This window comes from Labrus mixtus, chromosome 22, assembly GCF_963584025.1.
Source record: "Labrus mixtus chromosome 22, fLabMix1.1, whole genome shotgun sequence".
NCBI classification, from domain to species: Eukaryota; Metazoa; Chordata; class Actinopteri; order Labriformes; family Labridae; genus Labrus; species Labrus mixtus.
The window spans coordinates 17,426,041-17,441,534 of record NC_083633.1 but is presented as its reverse complement, the minus strand read 5'-3'; the positions used below and the strand labels follow the sequence as shown (position 1 = coordinate 17,441,534).

The following is a 15,494-nucleotide window of genomic DNA, read 5'->3' as shown; positions in this document are numbered from 1 at the left end:
ATTAAGCCCGCCTTTGTCCCTGGGGAGACTTCAGCACAGCTCTGGACTGATTCGCCCCTGTGGAGAAAACAGGCAGCAGGCAGCCCGGACCAGCGCCGCCTCTGCAGGAGAGCTGGTCGACCTGCTCCTGCAGCGCTCGCTCCACCTCTCATCCTGTGTTTCTTCTGTTGCCTCTTTCCCGTCTCTTCGATGCACAGAGCCCTGTTTACATGCTGCATACATGGACATGAGGCAATGACCCACTTACAACTAATAAATCAAGTTAAACGCTGCAGTTAAATTAAATCAAACTGGACTTCAGCTATTTTTTATGTGAGGTTCAATATAATGTGGAATATGTAAAATCTAGGAAGCAATCACCTATAGGGCTTTTTCCACAGCTACTTATGAGCAGATATTTAACCAGTCATAACTGAATTTAAATGGGTTAAAATATGTGACGTAATTTTATAACATATATAATCACAAAATCCCTTCAATTTTCAGTAAAAGGAAAAAATGTCTGACTAATAACTTTATGTAAGTCCAACAATTATGAAACCAAGTTTCTTCATAATGTACACCTGGTCTGCACTGACCTCTAGTGGACACATGGAGGGTGTGCACAGAAGGCATAAATAAATACTTCCTAACCTGCATGAAATTTAAACAAAACTCTGAGTGTTTTTGTCCTGAGCATTAAATTAATGTCCTCTTTGGCAGATACAGACTTTATTGTTTTACTTCTTTTTGCAGTCTAATCTAAATATATTCTGTATTTCCTTCTGTTACCAGACGCCCCCATGTGGCCAAACAATGACACTACAACTGTAGTGCAAGTGTAGTGCAAGAAATTAGAAAGAAGTGAATGGACCAAGAGTTTTTGAAGTTTGAAACACAAGATTTAAAAGTCAGGCATCACAAAGATATTGAGTGGCATCAGTCTTCTCATGTAACTCTCAGCAATTAGGCCAAATGTCTCTTTTCATTTATTGTCAAACGGTTTCTAAATGTATAAGATTTGCACGCCATTAGATGTGTCACAGTCTTTTATAAATATATTGATAAATCCTTAAAATGTCAAATTTCCAAATAAACCAGTACATTATTTCAGCTGCTTATAAACGCTGAAGATTAAAATGTAACCCATGAACATCTTCTGAACCGTACCCGTTAATGACAACAGACGCCAGTAATAAATCACACAGCAGCATGTCCTGAATAAATCTGTCATGTTTTCATCTTTTATTTTTGACAGCGTTTTCAGAATATCATACAGGTAAACAAGATTTCTGCAAAAGTTAATATATCCATAGTGTTGCATTTCATAAAAATAGTTGCTCCACTTAGAGTCTTTGTGACCATGAATAGTACACTGAGTCATATTTATAGAGATATTTGTTCAGGGTCTACACACTGCTAGGACATACACAGTGATACTGAGCCGTTTGGGTTCGAGTTTATGGTGCCGCACACACACACACACACACACACACACACACACACACACACACACACACACACACACACACACACACACACACACACACACACACACACACACACACACACAGGCACACACACACACACACACACACACAGGCACACACACGCACACACACAATGGACAATATAAAATAAGAACCTTTAGATGTGTTTTTTTTCTTCTTTTTTTTTTGCTTTCTGTAGAAAAGTACTTACAGTTTTGGCTCGATGGAGACAGCTCAGATGTGGCAAGCAGTGATTTGTGCAAAGGCTGAGCAAAAAATATGCACCTTTTTTTTTTCTGATCCAAATGTAAAGTTACTAAATAAAGATGAACATGAACGATGCAGTATGAAGGCAGCATTTGCTACCTCTGGTCAGAGAAATCTAAAATCCATGTTTTGGGGCTTTATTTTGCTTTGTTGTTCTCGGGGCTGAGCTGTCTTTTTCTCTGACATAATAATTTATATTCCACATGAAATTTGAGTTTTTTTTAGTTACCTTGAGTCTGGCACCCATTATTTCAAAGTCTAGGGGGGGGGGGGGTAAAAAGTGTATGATGAAACAAATGAAAATGTAAGGGGAGCTTTGGCATGGAGATGAGCGTGTTATTATCACACAGTGTCGACAGAATCACCTCCAACAAATCAAATCAGCAGCTGGAAGTGGCTGTGGCAGGTGCAGCCTCTCCTCCGCCCGCGTGTAGAAAATACGTCTCCATTTTCAAATCCTTCATTTAATCACTCAGTCAGGCTGCAGATTGTTAGAGGAGCAAAATGACAAGTGAGATTCACTTCATTCAACGAGTCAACAGCTGATCGCAACAGGAGGAAATCACTAGTGTCAGACCTCTTTATGAAATCAGTAACAGAAAGTACCGTGACCCAAACTGAACCTCTCGTACAAATAAAGACGCTTCTGTTAATAGACTTATTTTCATACGTAAGCTTGTGAAATAAATTATATATTTCACCTTTTTTCTCACTGGTATATGAAAAAATACAGTTTATCCTTTATATGTGTAAAGTGAAAGTTGTATAGCAGCCTGTTTCAAACCCTCTTCTAGTGTTCTGGACCTCTCTGTCAGTCTAAGGCACTCTGCCCCTCGTGCGAGCTCCTCCGCTGGACGCCACTGTCGCCGACCTCTTCGTCCGGTGAGCACAGAAATGAGAAAAAACTGTTTGACATGACATCCCCCGGCAAAACTCGGGGAGGATTCTAGCACAAATAGACCGTTCAGTCGAGACCCCGTGATGCAGTCACGGGGGGGGGGGGGGAGAAGTTGAAGTTGTATTGGTGAAAGTTCTGGTCCATGTCGTTCCTCTCAGCACGGATTAGAATATTGATCGTCTCTACTAAGGTTGAGTTCACTTTAAAGATGATCTTATTTACAAAATGATCCCACATATTCATATTCATTATAATATATCTATGTCTATAATCATCTGATGGATTATTTCAAGACAGATTCAGGCCCGCACAGTCTTAAGGCAAAGTTCTGTTGATGAGTAGATTTCATCTCCGATTTCACGCTTTCTTCCATTCGATCTCGTCAAAAAACAAAAAAACAAAAAAACAAAACAGGCAAATCATCCTTTAAACATTCCGCTTCATAGAACAGACTCCACCGTGAAGATATATTTGTAGAAAAAAAAAATCAGACAGTTGCATCCTGTCACTTGTTCATATTTGCATGTTTGCCACCCAGTTCTGCTTTGGGAGGACTCCAAAATAGTCTTCAAAGTTTTTGAACCCCCGAATGATTTTCCCCTCACGCTATACACACACACACACACACACACACACACACACACACACGCTACACACACGCTACACACACACACACACACACACACACACACACACACACACACTACTTGATCTTCCATATATTTTTTTAAAAAGAAGGTGGATGATTCATTTCCAGTTCTTAAGGTGGTGGGTGTAGAATCTCTCTGGTAATAATTTAGAGTACAGTTTCATAAATAAAACTCTAAAAACACGTGGTCCAGATCACCCTGCCTCCCCCTTGGTTTTGACTGTTTGGTGTTTTTGGAGAATGGGGGTCAAAATGGGGTCAAAAAGTGGTCAATGTAGGCTTAAAGGAGCACAGAAAGTTGGAGGGTGGTCTCACTTGTTTTCCTGCTGGAGCCGCGGTGTTATCTGCTCAGCGTGGACGTCCCCGTGCGCAGTGTGCTCGGCAGCTTGTCCGACCCGGGGATCTTCCAAGGCCCGGGAGAGACCGTGGCCTTCCTCCCAGCTACGTTGCCCCCGCTGCTGGTGCTCTTGTTGGGTCGGCTCTCTCCGAGGCTCCTGTCCGACTCCAAGTCCTCCCTCCCGTTACCGTTAGTGTGCGGGAGCTTTTGGACGCTGGGAGAGTGAGCGGATTCTTTGTCATCGCGAGGATTCCTCTCCTTGGACCTCCCTCTGGTGCTCCTGGAAGGTTTGGGCTCCCCGCTCTCAGCTCTGTCTTTGCCCCCTTCCCCCTCTGGAGCAGGCTGCACCCGTTGCCCCTTGTGGGTGGACCTGCCACCCTCTTTCTTGGCTCTGCCGCCGATCGGATCTGGACCCGGGAGCTCGGCCTTCTGGGGGCTCTTGGGACGCTCCTTCCTGCTGTCTCCCGCCGCCAGGTCTCGAGGGACTTCCAGAGGTTGGTCGGGGGCCTGGGCCAGATGAGATGAAGGCGATGGCATGGAAAGGCTGTCGATGGGAGGGGCTACTTCCGACAGGCTTGGGGAGGCTGAAGGGCGAGCATCCCATGGGGCGGCATTATCTGGAACGCACACGCACACAGTCAATAATCAAAGCCACATTTACACCTCCTGCTTAAGAAGCTTGCACGCATGCCACAGCACAACCAAACACAGCGTCAAGACAAAAAGAATCAACACGGCATCACTCCGTTTCTACGAGCTGAAGGCATCAGAGTAAATGTAAGAGCTGCATTACAACCTACTTCCCGACATGTCACAGGGCAACTCCACTTTCTGAAAACATCAATCTGCCTCCCATAGCTCTCTTTAAAGCTTCGGCCAATCTAAAACCTTTGGCGGAAAATCGAAAACAGGTTTAATGAAATGGATGATGTGCCCAATACGGTGGTGCTTTAGCGAGAATGAAAACCTCAAGGGCCGAGCGCTTCATCTCTCTCTCTCTCTCTCTCTCTCTCTTTCTCTTAAGCCTAAAGAAGTCTTGTATCTTGTGTAGCAGCTGCAGTGAATCTACAGCGAGCTCCTCCACGACGCTGCACTCTCACGGACTGTTAGCTTTACGTTTCTGCACCGATGACCGTCGCTCCCTCGGCCATCAGTCACTCTCAGCGGGGGCCGGGCAGGGGGGCAGATGCTAGGCCATAGCTACACCGGCGCCACGAGGCCCAATTACAAGCACACTGTCATGCGGAGTTGTGAGTGTGCAGGATCCAGCGCGTCCACTATGATGAAGAAGTGACGTTCAGTTTGTGTGAAGTGGACTGAAAGCTGTGATTATCACGTGCTGCTGTTAGATCTGATGATGTGGTCGGCTTACAATTCTGCCGAGTCACCCTTAGACAAACTATGGTATGTGTACATTTGTTCTTTTTCAGGGAACCATAAAATAATTAGCCTGGTATTTCACTCTCTTAATTTTGGTGGCTTTGGGGCAGCACAAAAAAAAAAACTAATTTCCCCAAAAATGATTGGGACGTTGAGTAAAATGTTGATAAAAAAAACTGTCGATTTGCAAAACATTGAAGATCTGTTTGCTTGAAAATAGCACAAAGACAACAAGTCTTGCAAGGTAACGAGGTCATTTGTCAAGATTTTGAGAAAAAGGCTGGATGTAAGGACGCACGTCTGCCTGGTGCACAACCCAAAATGACATCACATTTACTCCTGATGTTTTCAGCCCTCTTTTAGTCCATTGAGGTTAATCACCAGAAATTCGCTAAATGTTGTTCCTTCTTTCCTTTTTCATCTTTAAAGCTCACTTTACACAATCCATCCTGCACGAAACAGGGGACACACAAGGTGAGGGGATAGCTGGTGAACAGCTGGAGTGAAATAAAACTGATTTATGCATGTCTGCTTAGGGCTCTGCTACTGTCTCTTGCAAGCCTATGCAACTTCATGTCATAATGATAAGCATTGTAAACAGAGCACAGCTTCACTTAAACAGTGCTCTTTTAATTGATAGGTGTCAATGATGTCACTCAATAAGACTTTGGTAAATATGAAACCTGAAGAATGCAGATGTAGCACTTCATAAAGATCCAAAAACACACAGACAGGCACACAATAATAATCATGCACATGCCCATGACCACATCTTATCCCACAACGTTACCCGGCTTACATTCCTCATTTACAATTAATTTTGTATCAAGCTGTTCCTTAAAAGCACATCATCTAAAAAAAAATAAAAGAACGTGCTCCTATTGAACATTAGTATGCTAATGTTTGAAACAGCCACATTAATCAGCAAAGATGATTTGCATAACCTTCCAGTATGCAAATAAAGCGCCTGTAAACCACGAGTGATGAAATGCTGAATGGAGCCCACACAGGAGGAGAACATGTGGGCTCGAGGAGCTGCCTCTACTTTTAGCCGACGCGGGGAGAGAACACAAAAGATCTGTGGTGATGGAGGACTGCATCTCCTGGCTGACCACAGTTCCACTCCCTGTGTGCAGATTTACTCCTCAAGGCAAGAATTACAAAAGCTTTGACACAGAGAGAGTCATTCTCAGGCTGCAAAGGGGGTTGACACGAGAAAACTACAGAACCCTCTTTTTCCTGTTTCTGTGTTAAAGAGCTGGAGGGGGAGCATGAAGGCCAGATTCTAAAATATGTGTATTACTGAAGGCTTCAGTGCCACATGAGTCCCCAAAAACACACTTTTTTCCTCACAGAAGGACGCGGAAAAGTGAGCGTCATAAAGGTAGCATAAACAACGGGAGTCAGTGACGCATTGGACTTTTATTACCCGCGGTGTCAAAAGAATAAATGTCCCCTTCTGGACTCAATTTGAGCGCTGCTGTGACCTCATTGGTTAAAAAATCGGCAGAAATATTTCAAGTTGACTTCCTCTTGCTGACTAAGGGGCCTCACCAAGCAGAAACCTCAGAGGCTGAGTAGAAAAAAGCCAACATAGAAGTGCAAAAAACTGCAGTTCCTGGAGTGGCCACTTGAGGCTGGCTCCAATGGTGAGTCAGTCTCCATTTGGCCTCATGTTAAAAGTCCAACTTTCAAGCAAAGGAACTGAACATTTGAATTCTACAGCCCAGTTTTTTCATGTCATGAGAACTGGCTTTTTAAATGATATCAAAGGCTTTATATGCGATTTTTTTGATCCAGCAGATGTCGCCCTTGAGCACCAGCATGAAACCAAAACAACTCGCGCTGCATTGTTGTGTTAGCATGCTAATGCTAGCGATCTTTATTATGCTCGTATCTTCACACTGCATGTAAATTTACCTGAAATGAGCGTGATCTAGAAACACAGTTAAGCAGTGAGTACAGTATGTTATTCTTCTTTTCTCTAGTCCCTCAATTAAACAACTTTTATACACGAGGGGAGGAGTCAGCCGGCCGTCCGGGCGATGTAAACAAAGTGAAGATAGGACTCTGAAAACTCTGAAAACATCACAGACAGTGGGACTCGGGTGTTACACCCATTGTAGACAGTCATGACTCACAGAGTTATTTTCAGAGGATATACTTGATTTATATTATATTTAAGTGTGAAAAATCACATATAAAGTCTTTAAGGCCAAAACGTATGCATGATTAGGGGCTTTGTCAATTATAGTGACAAGTACTTTTAATGTCTACGGTGAACACTGAATTTTCATATTTTCAGGCCCTGTCGGTCGGTTTCAAACAGTTTTAAAGTTGCTAGAATTCTGTGACTTGTAGTTTTTAAGCGATAGTTTGTTGCTTATTCCATGAACTAAAAAGTAAGATATAAGCATGCATCAAAAACAAGTGGTTATATCAAAACAACACACAAAAAAACCACAGCACAAAAAGCCAGGGTTAGGTGAAGAGAAAAAAAACATTCGTATGGTCACAAACCGTGTCTTTAGAGTGGCCCGTTAGGAAGAAATAGGGGGAGCCATGCTTGTCACTTTTCATGCACATGGAGAGACTGGAAGATACCATTCCTATAGAAGGGGAAGTAACAACCTAGACCAATCAATTAGTGATAGGTCACTGAAATGGACAGAAGATAAACTAGTGTTAGTCAAGACAGAAGAAAGAATCATTAGTTTTTTCTTTTTTAACAACAGAGTGAAATATAGAATACCACGAGTACAGAGTATAAAAAGGCAGAAGATTGAACATGAATATAGATGAAGAGAATAATGTTAACAAGAGTTGAAGTGATATTAAGACAGCGAAGGAACAAAAAAAAAGAGTCTAAAAGTTAAAAGAGAGTTAAAGAATGATCCTGAAGGCAAAGAAAAGTTCATGTGGATTAAAAGTTTGGATCCCTACCGTACTCTGGGACCTGCCCCGTCCCCCTCTTTAGCAGAAGACGAACCCGCCTGCCTCCAGACTTGATCAGCTCGATGGCCCTGGCGTGGGTCATGTCTCGGGTGGTTTCTCCATTGATCTCAATGATTTGGTCCCCAACCTTGGGAGTCAGGAAGTACAGAGGAAGAAAATAAGTTGTAAACAACTTTTAGAGGACGAATGCATTCATGTTTTCCAAGCAGAGTGGGCCGTTCTTAGATCTAAAAAAAACAAAACAAAGATGCACTTTACTCAAAGTTTGTACTTTGAACCACATACTTGGTTCTACTTTTGTCCTTGGACAGTTTCTCTCGGCTCCTCGGTACCAAAGCAAAGTGAATCTAATGCTACATAGTGCAATAATACAAACACTCATCCAACATCTTTCCACTGTTACGAGAAGGCTGTTCACCGTTTCAGAAAGATAACACTCTTAAAAATACCTGGAGCTGATGAATAATAGTGTTCATGTTCAAGAATGTGTTTACAGACTCGTCCTCAGAAGTGGCACCTGGTGTTTGAGTGTAAAAAGTTATCAGAGGTTCATTCTTATTAACGGATACAGTTTATCAACGAACACCTAATAATGACTTTAAAGCTGCAGAGGTTTTCTTACAAATCACTTGTTCACTAAAGAAAGCGATTTCTTTAAAGCTCCTGTAAGGAACCTTTGGTTTGTGTTGATTTTGGCGCCCTCCTGTGGACAAAACAGTCATTCTTATCTCTTATCTACTGTTTTGCAAGTCATCGAGAGGCATCAATATTAATCTAAGTGTGATTCATAACCAGATAAACACTCTTCACATTCCCTTTATGCTGTAAATTGGATGTTCATTTTAGATTTTCATTTAGAAATCAGGATGAACAGATGAGTATCGATTCATATTTTTTTTTTTAGATCTTTCAAAATTGATTGTTGAAACAATGTCAAGTCTTAAAGGAAGAAAGTTTTCTTTCCACTTTAGAAAGCTTGGTAACTTCAGTGAACAACACAGTGTGACTTTGTAGCAGCGGAGCACAGCGAGCTCCGGATCACGACTGAAGCTGCGTTTATAGATTACAGAGAAGCCTTAACTCTCTTTGACACGTTCCTGTGGAGCGAGTTACATTCATCGCATGCCCTGCACCACTTCATACCACAGCACATAATGAAGATGAATTGATTCTATGCACTTAACATTTTTTTGTTGTGCATGTGCGACATTTTAGCATCCTAAGACGTGAACTGTCGAAATGATTGACAGAAAAACCGAACAGTAAATAAATGAGGTGCCATATTGTTACATAAACCCTCCGGTGAAGTTCACAAGAGGTGGAAATAAGATGAGCGAATTAATGAAGCTGTTTGCATACTGAAGATTGAGTCAATTATGATGTGGCAGGTTTGCAAATGAGTAGAATACAATATGATAGAGAATATTAACAAGCTTCTTTTATTATGGAGCACACAAAAGTGATTCATAACGGTCAATATGGACAGATGATTCTTACTCTATAATTCATCGGCTCTCCCAGGACCTTGTGTTAATAAGCATTACCATTGAACTGGTGTCACTTCTTATTAATTCAGATCTAATTTGGACATGTGGTTCGGATGGAATTAAAGTGGACCCTTACTCGTATGAGGACACTCTGATGAATACCAATAATCTGCCTGTTTTAAAATGACCATTACTGCAGCAGCAGCTCAGCTAACAGCTAACTCAAATATTAGCCGGTCTATCTCTCCGTGATATACACGAGGACGAGTCAAACGTCAGTCCTCCCTCCTTCAACACTCTCACTCTTTTGGCTCTTCAAGACGCGGCTCCGAGGTTGACTAATGGGGAGGATTCATGGGGAACGGGACAAAACATGCCGGCCCAATTACGCTAACAAATGGAAAAGTCCTCGGGTAATGGCCGGGGTAATTTGAAAGTCAGGAGCGGACTCGAGTCGCAGAGAAGGGGGGAGTCATTAGGTGTCATTACAGTGGTCTGGTGAGAGGTGGAAGGCAAGGCGGTCGGCTCATTAATCCTCACCTCAGAACGGCGGAGGAGGGCAATCTCCATTTTCATCTTTAATAAAGAGGGAGTCGGAGTTGAATGGACAGCAGGTGAGCGCTGAGAACAGGGAGCGTACGGAGTTGAAAAGGAGTTGCACCGACGTCTACGCACCAATCAGTCTTTTCAGGAAGGTTTAACGCTTAGAGAGGTGATTAAATGAGCTGAATTATATCTGTAATAACCAATCACTTTATGCAATTATCTTAACAGCTTCTGCACTGCCCCATAAACCTTAAAAAGATCCGGATTGGTTTAGGGTCAAAATAGATGTGAGTGTTGACGACGAGTGACTCGGCTGAAACTTCACATAGACTACGGGGAGTCAAACTGCATGACAGCGTTTGGTTTTCTTCACCTTATAAACGTGTCAAAGCAGCGCCAAAACCCAAAGTGACAGGCTTGTCAGAAGCTTTTAAAGCTGGATCTCACATTAACTTTAGTGTAATGCAGATTGATTCCTCTCTGCATGCGGCGGTATGGATTGAGGATCGTTGGAAGAGGGATCAAAGTGTTCCCTGCGCATTGTTCTCAGAAATCTATTCCACAGCACAGTGTGGAGCTGATTTCAGGATCCTTCCAGCTGTGTTACTGTCCGACCGTTCATCTATAACTAATCAGACTCAGTGGGGGACGTTAAGTACATTTACTCCAAAACGACTTTGAGATACTCGTATGTTATGTTTAACTAACTTGACAGCTTTAGTTTAAGTCTTAAATGAAAACATAGCATGACCTGATAAATATAAATCTGCCTTGAGGGAAAAAAATCTCTGGCTGTTCAGTTAAAAATAAATTAGCCTACAAGACACGCTCCTCATATCTGCTGGAGGCTTCCTGCTAGAGGCTACATTAGCTGCTTTTAGCATAACTAGAAACTGATTTATTAATCCTTATCAGGGTGGATGGTCCAATAAGAGAATCAATACTAATTTTTACCCCAATCAAATCATATAAATCTCCAGTTATGTTCCCCCTAAAATGTTTTCTCAGAGAGGTGGGGGTTGTATTTTCAGCAGCAGCTCCTGGTTTGGCATAGATGCACTAAAGAAATGCTATATGAATACAGATAAAGGTGTGTCTCTTTAATCCTCTCAGCTTTGAAGTGACTTTACATTGCTTTTGCTGCTTTGACTATCAAAGTGATACAAATCGATGAAGCAGAGCAGGACTAACTGAAAAAGAGGCGAGAAAAATCTGTCTGCTTCTTCAGCACCACGGACAGCTCCATGGATTTATCACTGCACAGCACAGATAGACTACTGATGGATTCAAAGTCATGGTCTGTAGACTCTAACCTGCAGAAACCTAAGTCAGATAAACGCCACAATTAACCATGGAGTGCCACAAGGTTCAGTGCTTGGACCGATTATCTTCACACATTATTGATAAATGTTGCTTAGTGCTCATGATGGATTAACGTTGGGCATTTGTAGATTATACAGCAATGAGTAAGGTCTTTTACCTGCTTTTTGTAAAGTGTCTTGAGATAACGTTTGTTATGAATTGGCGCTATACAAATAAAGATTGATTGATTGATAAAGGATCAATGAGTCAGGCAAGATTGGTTCAAGGGGATCCCAACAAGACTGATCCTAACATACCAGAATCTCTGACTGAGTAATGAAGGTGCCTCACTTTGGTCCTTCTGCGTCGAGTTTCACACTTGTTTGTGAAGACACAATATTCTGTGAGTGTCATGATAAATATCTGAAGTGTGAGTTTTAAATAATGTTTGAGGCAGAATAAAGAAAATAGTCCGGTATTCGCCAAAAACAAAGAATAGGGGAAGGTTTCATGAAAAATGAACACAACTTTATGTAGCACAAATTTGCACTTTTTTTTGCAGCTACAGTACAACAGTACACCTTGTCACTATGTTCAAAGAGCAGGGTTGATTATAAGTAACCTTCAACTTCTGAATACTTCTTCCACCACCAAAATCAGATTTTACAGCAATTTGACTTTAAGTGGAGCTCAAGCGAGCCGCCTGCTGTCGAAGCCCACTGGACTCCATCGACTACCCCAATGAGGAGGAATAGTAATACGGCCCCCGGGGGCATTTTGCACAAATTATCTTTGACAGGTTCATTACAGATAAGGAATGTAGAGCAGACTGAGGCCATCAGCTGCAGACGTAAAGATCGGAGAACGTGAAAGAAAGAGAGAAAAAAAGCTGGAGAGAGATGTGTTTGCTACAAGATTAATTTTGTACTGAAGCACAAAAAAGGAAGTTGTTTTACGGCTATATGAATCTGCTTTCTCAGTGAGAGTAATACATTAGCAATCATAGGTAGAGGGAGCCGTTGGCGTTGCTATGCAAACATTAACTGCGACTAAAGTTGGCCCACTTAAATGTTTTATCTGTCTTAATCTTTCTGAATATTATCTCTTTTTATTATCTCTTATTAAATGTCGAGGACAGATGAGTTCTCAGAACTTGGGAGGGGACAGATTTCTCCAAGTTTTTTTTTGACAGATAATTTCTCTGAAAAGTTGCTGTTGCAGCTGTGATAACATCGGACAATTACAGTGAGTGTCTACCATGTAATCCAGAGAGATAGAAAGCAGCTTAACCTTTAAGAGGTGAGAGTGGCTTTCTTAAAGGAAATGGCATCATCAAACTAACCCTCATCCTGCCGTTGCGGATGGCCGGTCCGTCCTCGGCCAGTCGAAGGACAAACAGGTCCATCTTGTACTCCCGCCCACCGCGGATGCTGAAACCGAAGCCTTTCACGCTTTTCTCCAGCTCCACGGTGAAGAAGTCAAAGTCCTGTGCAAGCTGAGAAAAGCAGAAAATACTCAAAAATACTTAAGTGGGACAAAGTGCAGATAATGTAAATGAAACAACATGGATCATAAAGACTCTTTAACACTCAGCATTCCTGAAGTGAACCATGGATGATGTGATCCTTCTCTCTGGGTTCGTCACTAAGAGCCACAACTTTCACATTAAACGTTGATTCTTAATGAAAAGTACCCTGGTTATCACAGCTTATCTCCTTCCTCTGAAATATCCAGACTGGTGTCGGCCTCAAAGCCTCCAGATAAGAGAGTGTGAGGGATTAAAAAACTGTTTTCTGCTGCGTGAGACATCCTTACTTGAACTGGTGGCATCCTGTAATCTGGGATGGTGAACTGCCTGGCGTCGGGCGCTAGCTGCCTGTAGTCGAGCAGCGGGGGGTGTCTGTAGTCCAGCGTGGGGGGCTGCCTGTAGTCCGCCACGGGAGGGTGCCTGTAATCCACGGGCGGCTGCCTGTAGTCTGTGAACGGCGGCTGTCTGATATCCGGTTTTACATCTTGCCTCGCTTTGACCTCGGACCTGTAACTAACAGACCAATCAGGATGAAGGAAGAACTTCCAAAATGATATTTAATCTCCACAATCTCATGGCGGTCATTTTCCTCCAAGTGATGCCTCAAGGATTGGAAGCTAAGGTTGTTAGCTCCTAGCTAAGATGACTTTAACAATACATCACCAAGGAAGTGAATTCTAAACTAACATTTATTTAGCTAGGAATTTGAGATTTCCTATTTCATTGTGTAACAATATTTAACAGTAAAGCTAGCTCTCAAATCCTTTATAACGCTAATATAGCATTATAAGTGGCTGAATGCTAATGTTAGCGGTTTTCTTACTGAGGCTAATGTTGAATCAAATATGTTTCGGTCTATGTTAACCTGAAAAAGTAGCTACGTTCCTCCCTATTTTCACTGTTGATTGACTTTTCATTTGCTCATCAATCAAGATAATAATGTTGATAAGAACATTGTTGGAAACTTTTGAACTAGTTGGGCTTCCTCCCCTAAGTGTGATGTCAGAGGAAAATGGACTCCATGAAATATTGGCTCTGCCCGTCATGATTACCTCCGAACATGCTGCACTTCATGTGTTGTGTTTCGGTGCACTTAGTGTGCTGTATAAAAGAATGCTTTCTGACAATCTGCTGGGTCACCCGGTGCCAACGGGGACCGTCTGTTTTGGTTTGCAGTGACAGCCATTAAACAAGACTTTAGTGAAGAAATCACACATCGCATGAAATGTTTATAACACAAAAACAAGTTCCCTCAGCGGCTGGGGACGCTGAGTACAAAGAGATTTGGATGCTGTGTAAAGCACAAGCAGAGACATTGTAGATTTTATTTGGACCCCCGAAGTTCTTGCTAAAATATTCAAGAGATCTCTCTATAAAGAAGCAATTTAAGTCAATAATTTAGCAGTCCATAAGAGTTAAGTGATGTTATACAACAAACTGCGGAGAGAAAGAGAGCATGGGAGAGGAATGAAGAGAAAGAGACGCGATAAAGATATTTAAAAAAGACAATGATAGTGAGACAAAGCAAGGAAAAGGAGGAGGAAACAGCAAAAAAAAAAAGATGGAAAAGTCAATCATACCTGCATATTTGGAGGATGAGTGTTTTACCCCAGAGACAGATAGAGGGCTACTCTATAAAAACGCTTCACTGCGTCAAAAAAAGCAGCTACAGATTTGACAGCATGAGCACAAAACAGCTTCCATCATAACTGTTTACATGCAGCTTTAAAAAGAAGCTGACGTGCTTTGTCACCTGAGGTCCTCATAATCGGCGTCTTACCTGCTCTCGTGGGGGTAGGTCTGCGGAGGCGGGGCAGGCAGCTGGGTCCCGGGGCTCTGGTGCGGGACAGGGTTCGGCTGGTTAACGGGAGGGTTTGGATCCGTCACCGCGGCGTTGGGCTGAGCGGCGGCGTTGCTCGGCTGGTTCTTGGGGCTGTGCTGCTGGGCGAGGGGGCTCTGCTTCTCCGAGCTGTGGGCTGAGGGGGGGTTGCTGATTTCTGGGATTCAAAGAGAATCACAACATGCACTTTGAAGCTTTACTCAGCCAAGAAGAAATCCCTTTTTAGGGCTCAGAGCGGCATTAACACTGCAGATTCAAAGGGGTTTCTTAGGCGCAGCTGCAACTTGTAAACACAACACTGAAGAACTATGACCTTATAAAGTTGATACAGCGAATTAAATATTTACACATCCAGCAGACATGAAGCAACATTTGCATTCGGCTCTATTTTTGGGTGTCTACAAACTCCTGAGGGAACTATCTGGCTCTTTAGCTGCTAAATGTTTGACTGTGTTTACCGACGAGTTGCAGCATGTTGTGTCGAGTGGGTACGGAGTTTTGTCTCCTGCTGGGGCGGAACATTTCACAATAAGAGCGTGAGGATTAAAGACAAAATAGTGACGCTGTGGGAGAAAGAATAAAATTAAACCTCATTTACAGCTTTTAAAAACTAAGAGGAGCCGAAAGAGTCAGGCTCATCGCTATGAGGGGATCCACTCCTTATTCAGTAGGAATATATTGATGCGATGCATTGGGGAAATTTGTCTTGTACTCCAATGCTGCACACATTTAGCTGCCTCCACAGTAGAATAATAAAAAAAAAAAAAACAATGGAAACAAACAGTGATCATGATAACCCATATGGCCTGTTATCCCCATCAGCTGTCAATCATTAC

At 42.5% G+C, this 15,494-nt stretch overlaps 1 protein-coding gene across 10 annotated transcripts in view; it reads right to left on the bottom strand.

Annotated features, from left to right (window-relative positions):
* Positions 1–1,201: 1,201 nt before the first annotated feature.
* magi2a (membrane associated guanylate kinase, WW and PDZ domain containing 2a) overlaps positions 1,202–15,494 on the bottom strand; it is a 201,032-nt gene continuing 186,739 nt past the window's right edge. For 5 of the 10 annotated variants that reach the window (XM_061029315.1, XM_061029317.1, XM_061029318.1 and 2 more), the window contains 5 exons: positions 14,599–14,815; positions 13,106–13,331; positions 12,633–12,785; positions 7,944–8,082; positions 1,202–4,237 (listed from right to left, as the gene is read on the bottom strand). In XM_061029315.1, the coding sequence (XP_060885298.1) occupies positions 3,624–4,237; positions 7,944–8,082; positions 12,633–12,785; positions 13,106–13,331; positions 14,599–14,815 (1,349 nt within the window). In that variant the 3' untranslated portion in view covers positions 1,202–3,623. Of the gene's footprint in view, positions 4,238–7,520; positions 7,659–7,943; positions 8,083–12,632; positions 12,786–13,105; positions 13,332–14,598; positions 14,816–15,494 lie in introns of all 10 variants that reach the window. The other 5 variants (XM_061029319.1, XM_061029324.1, XM_061029321.1 and 2 more) reach the window with 4 other exon arrangements.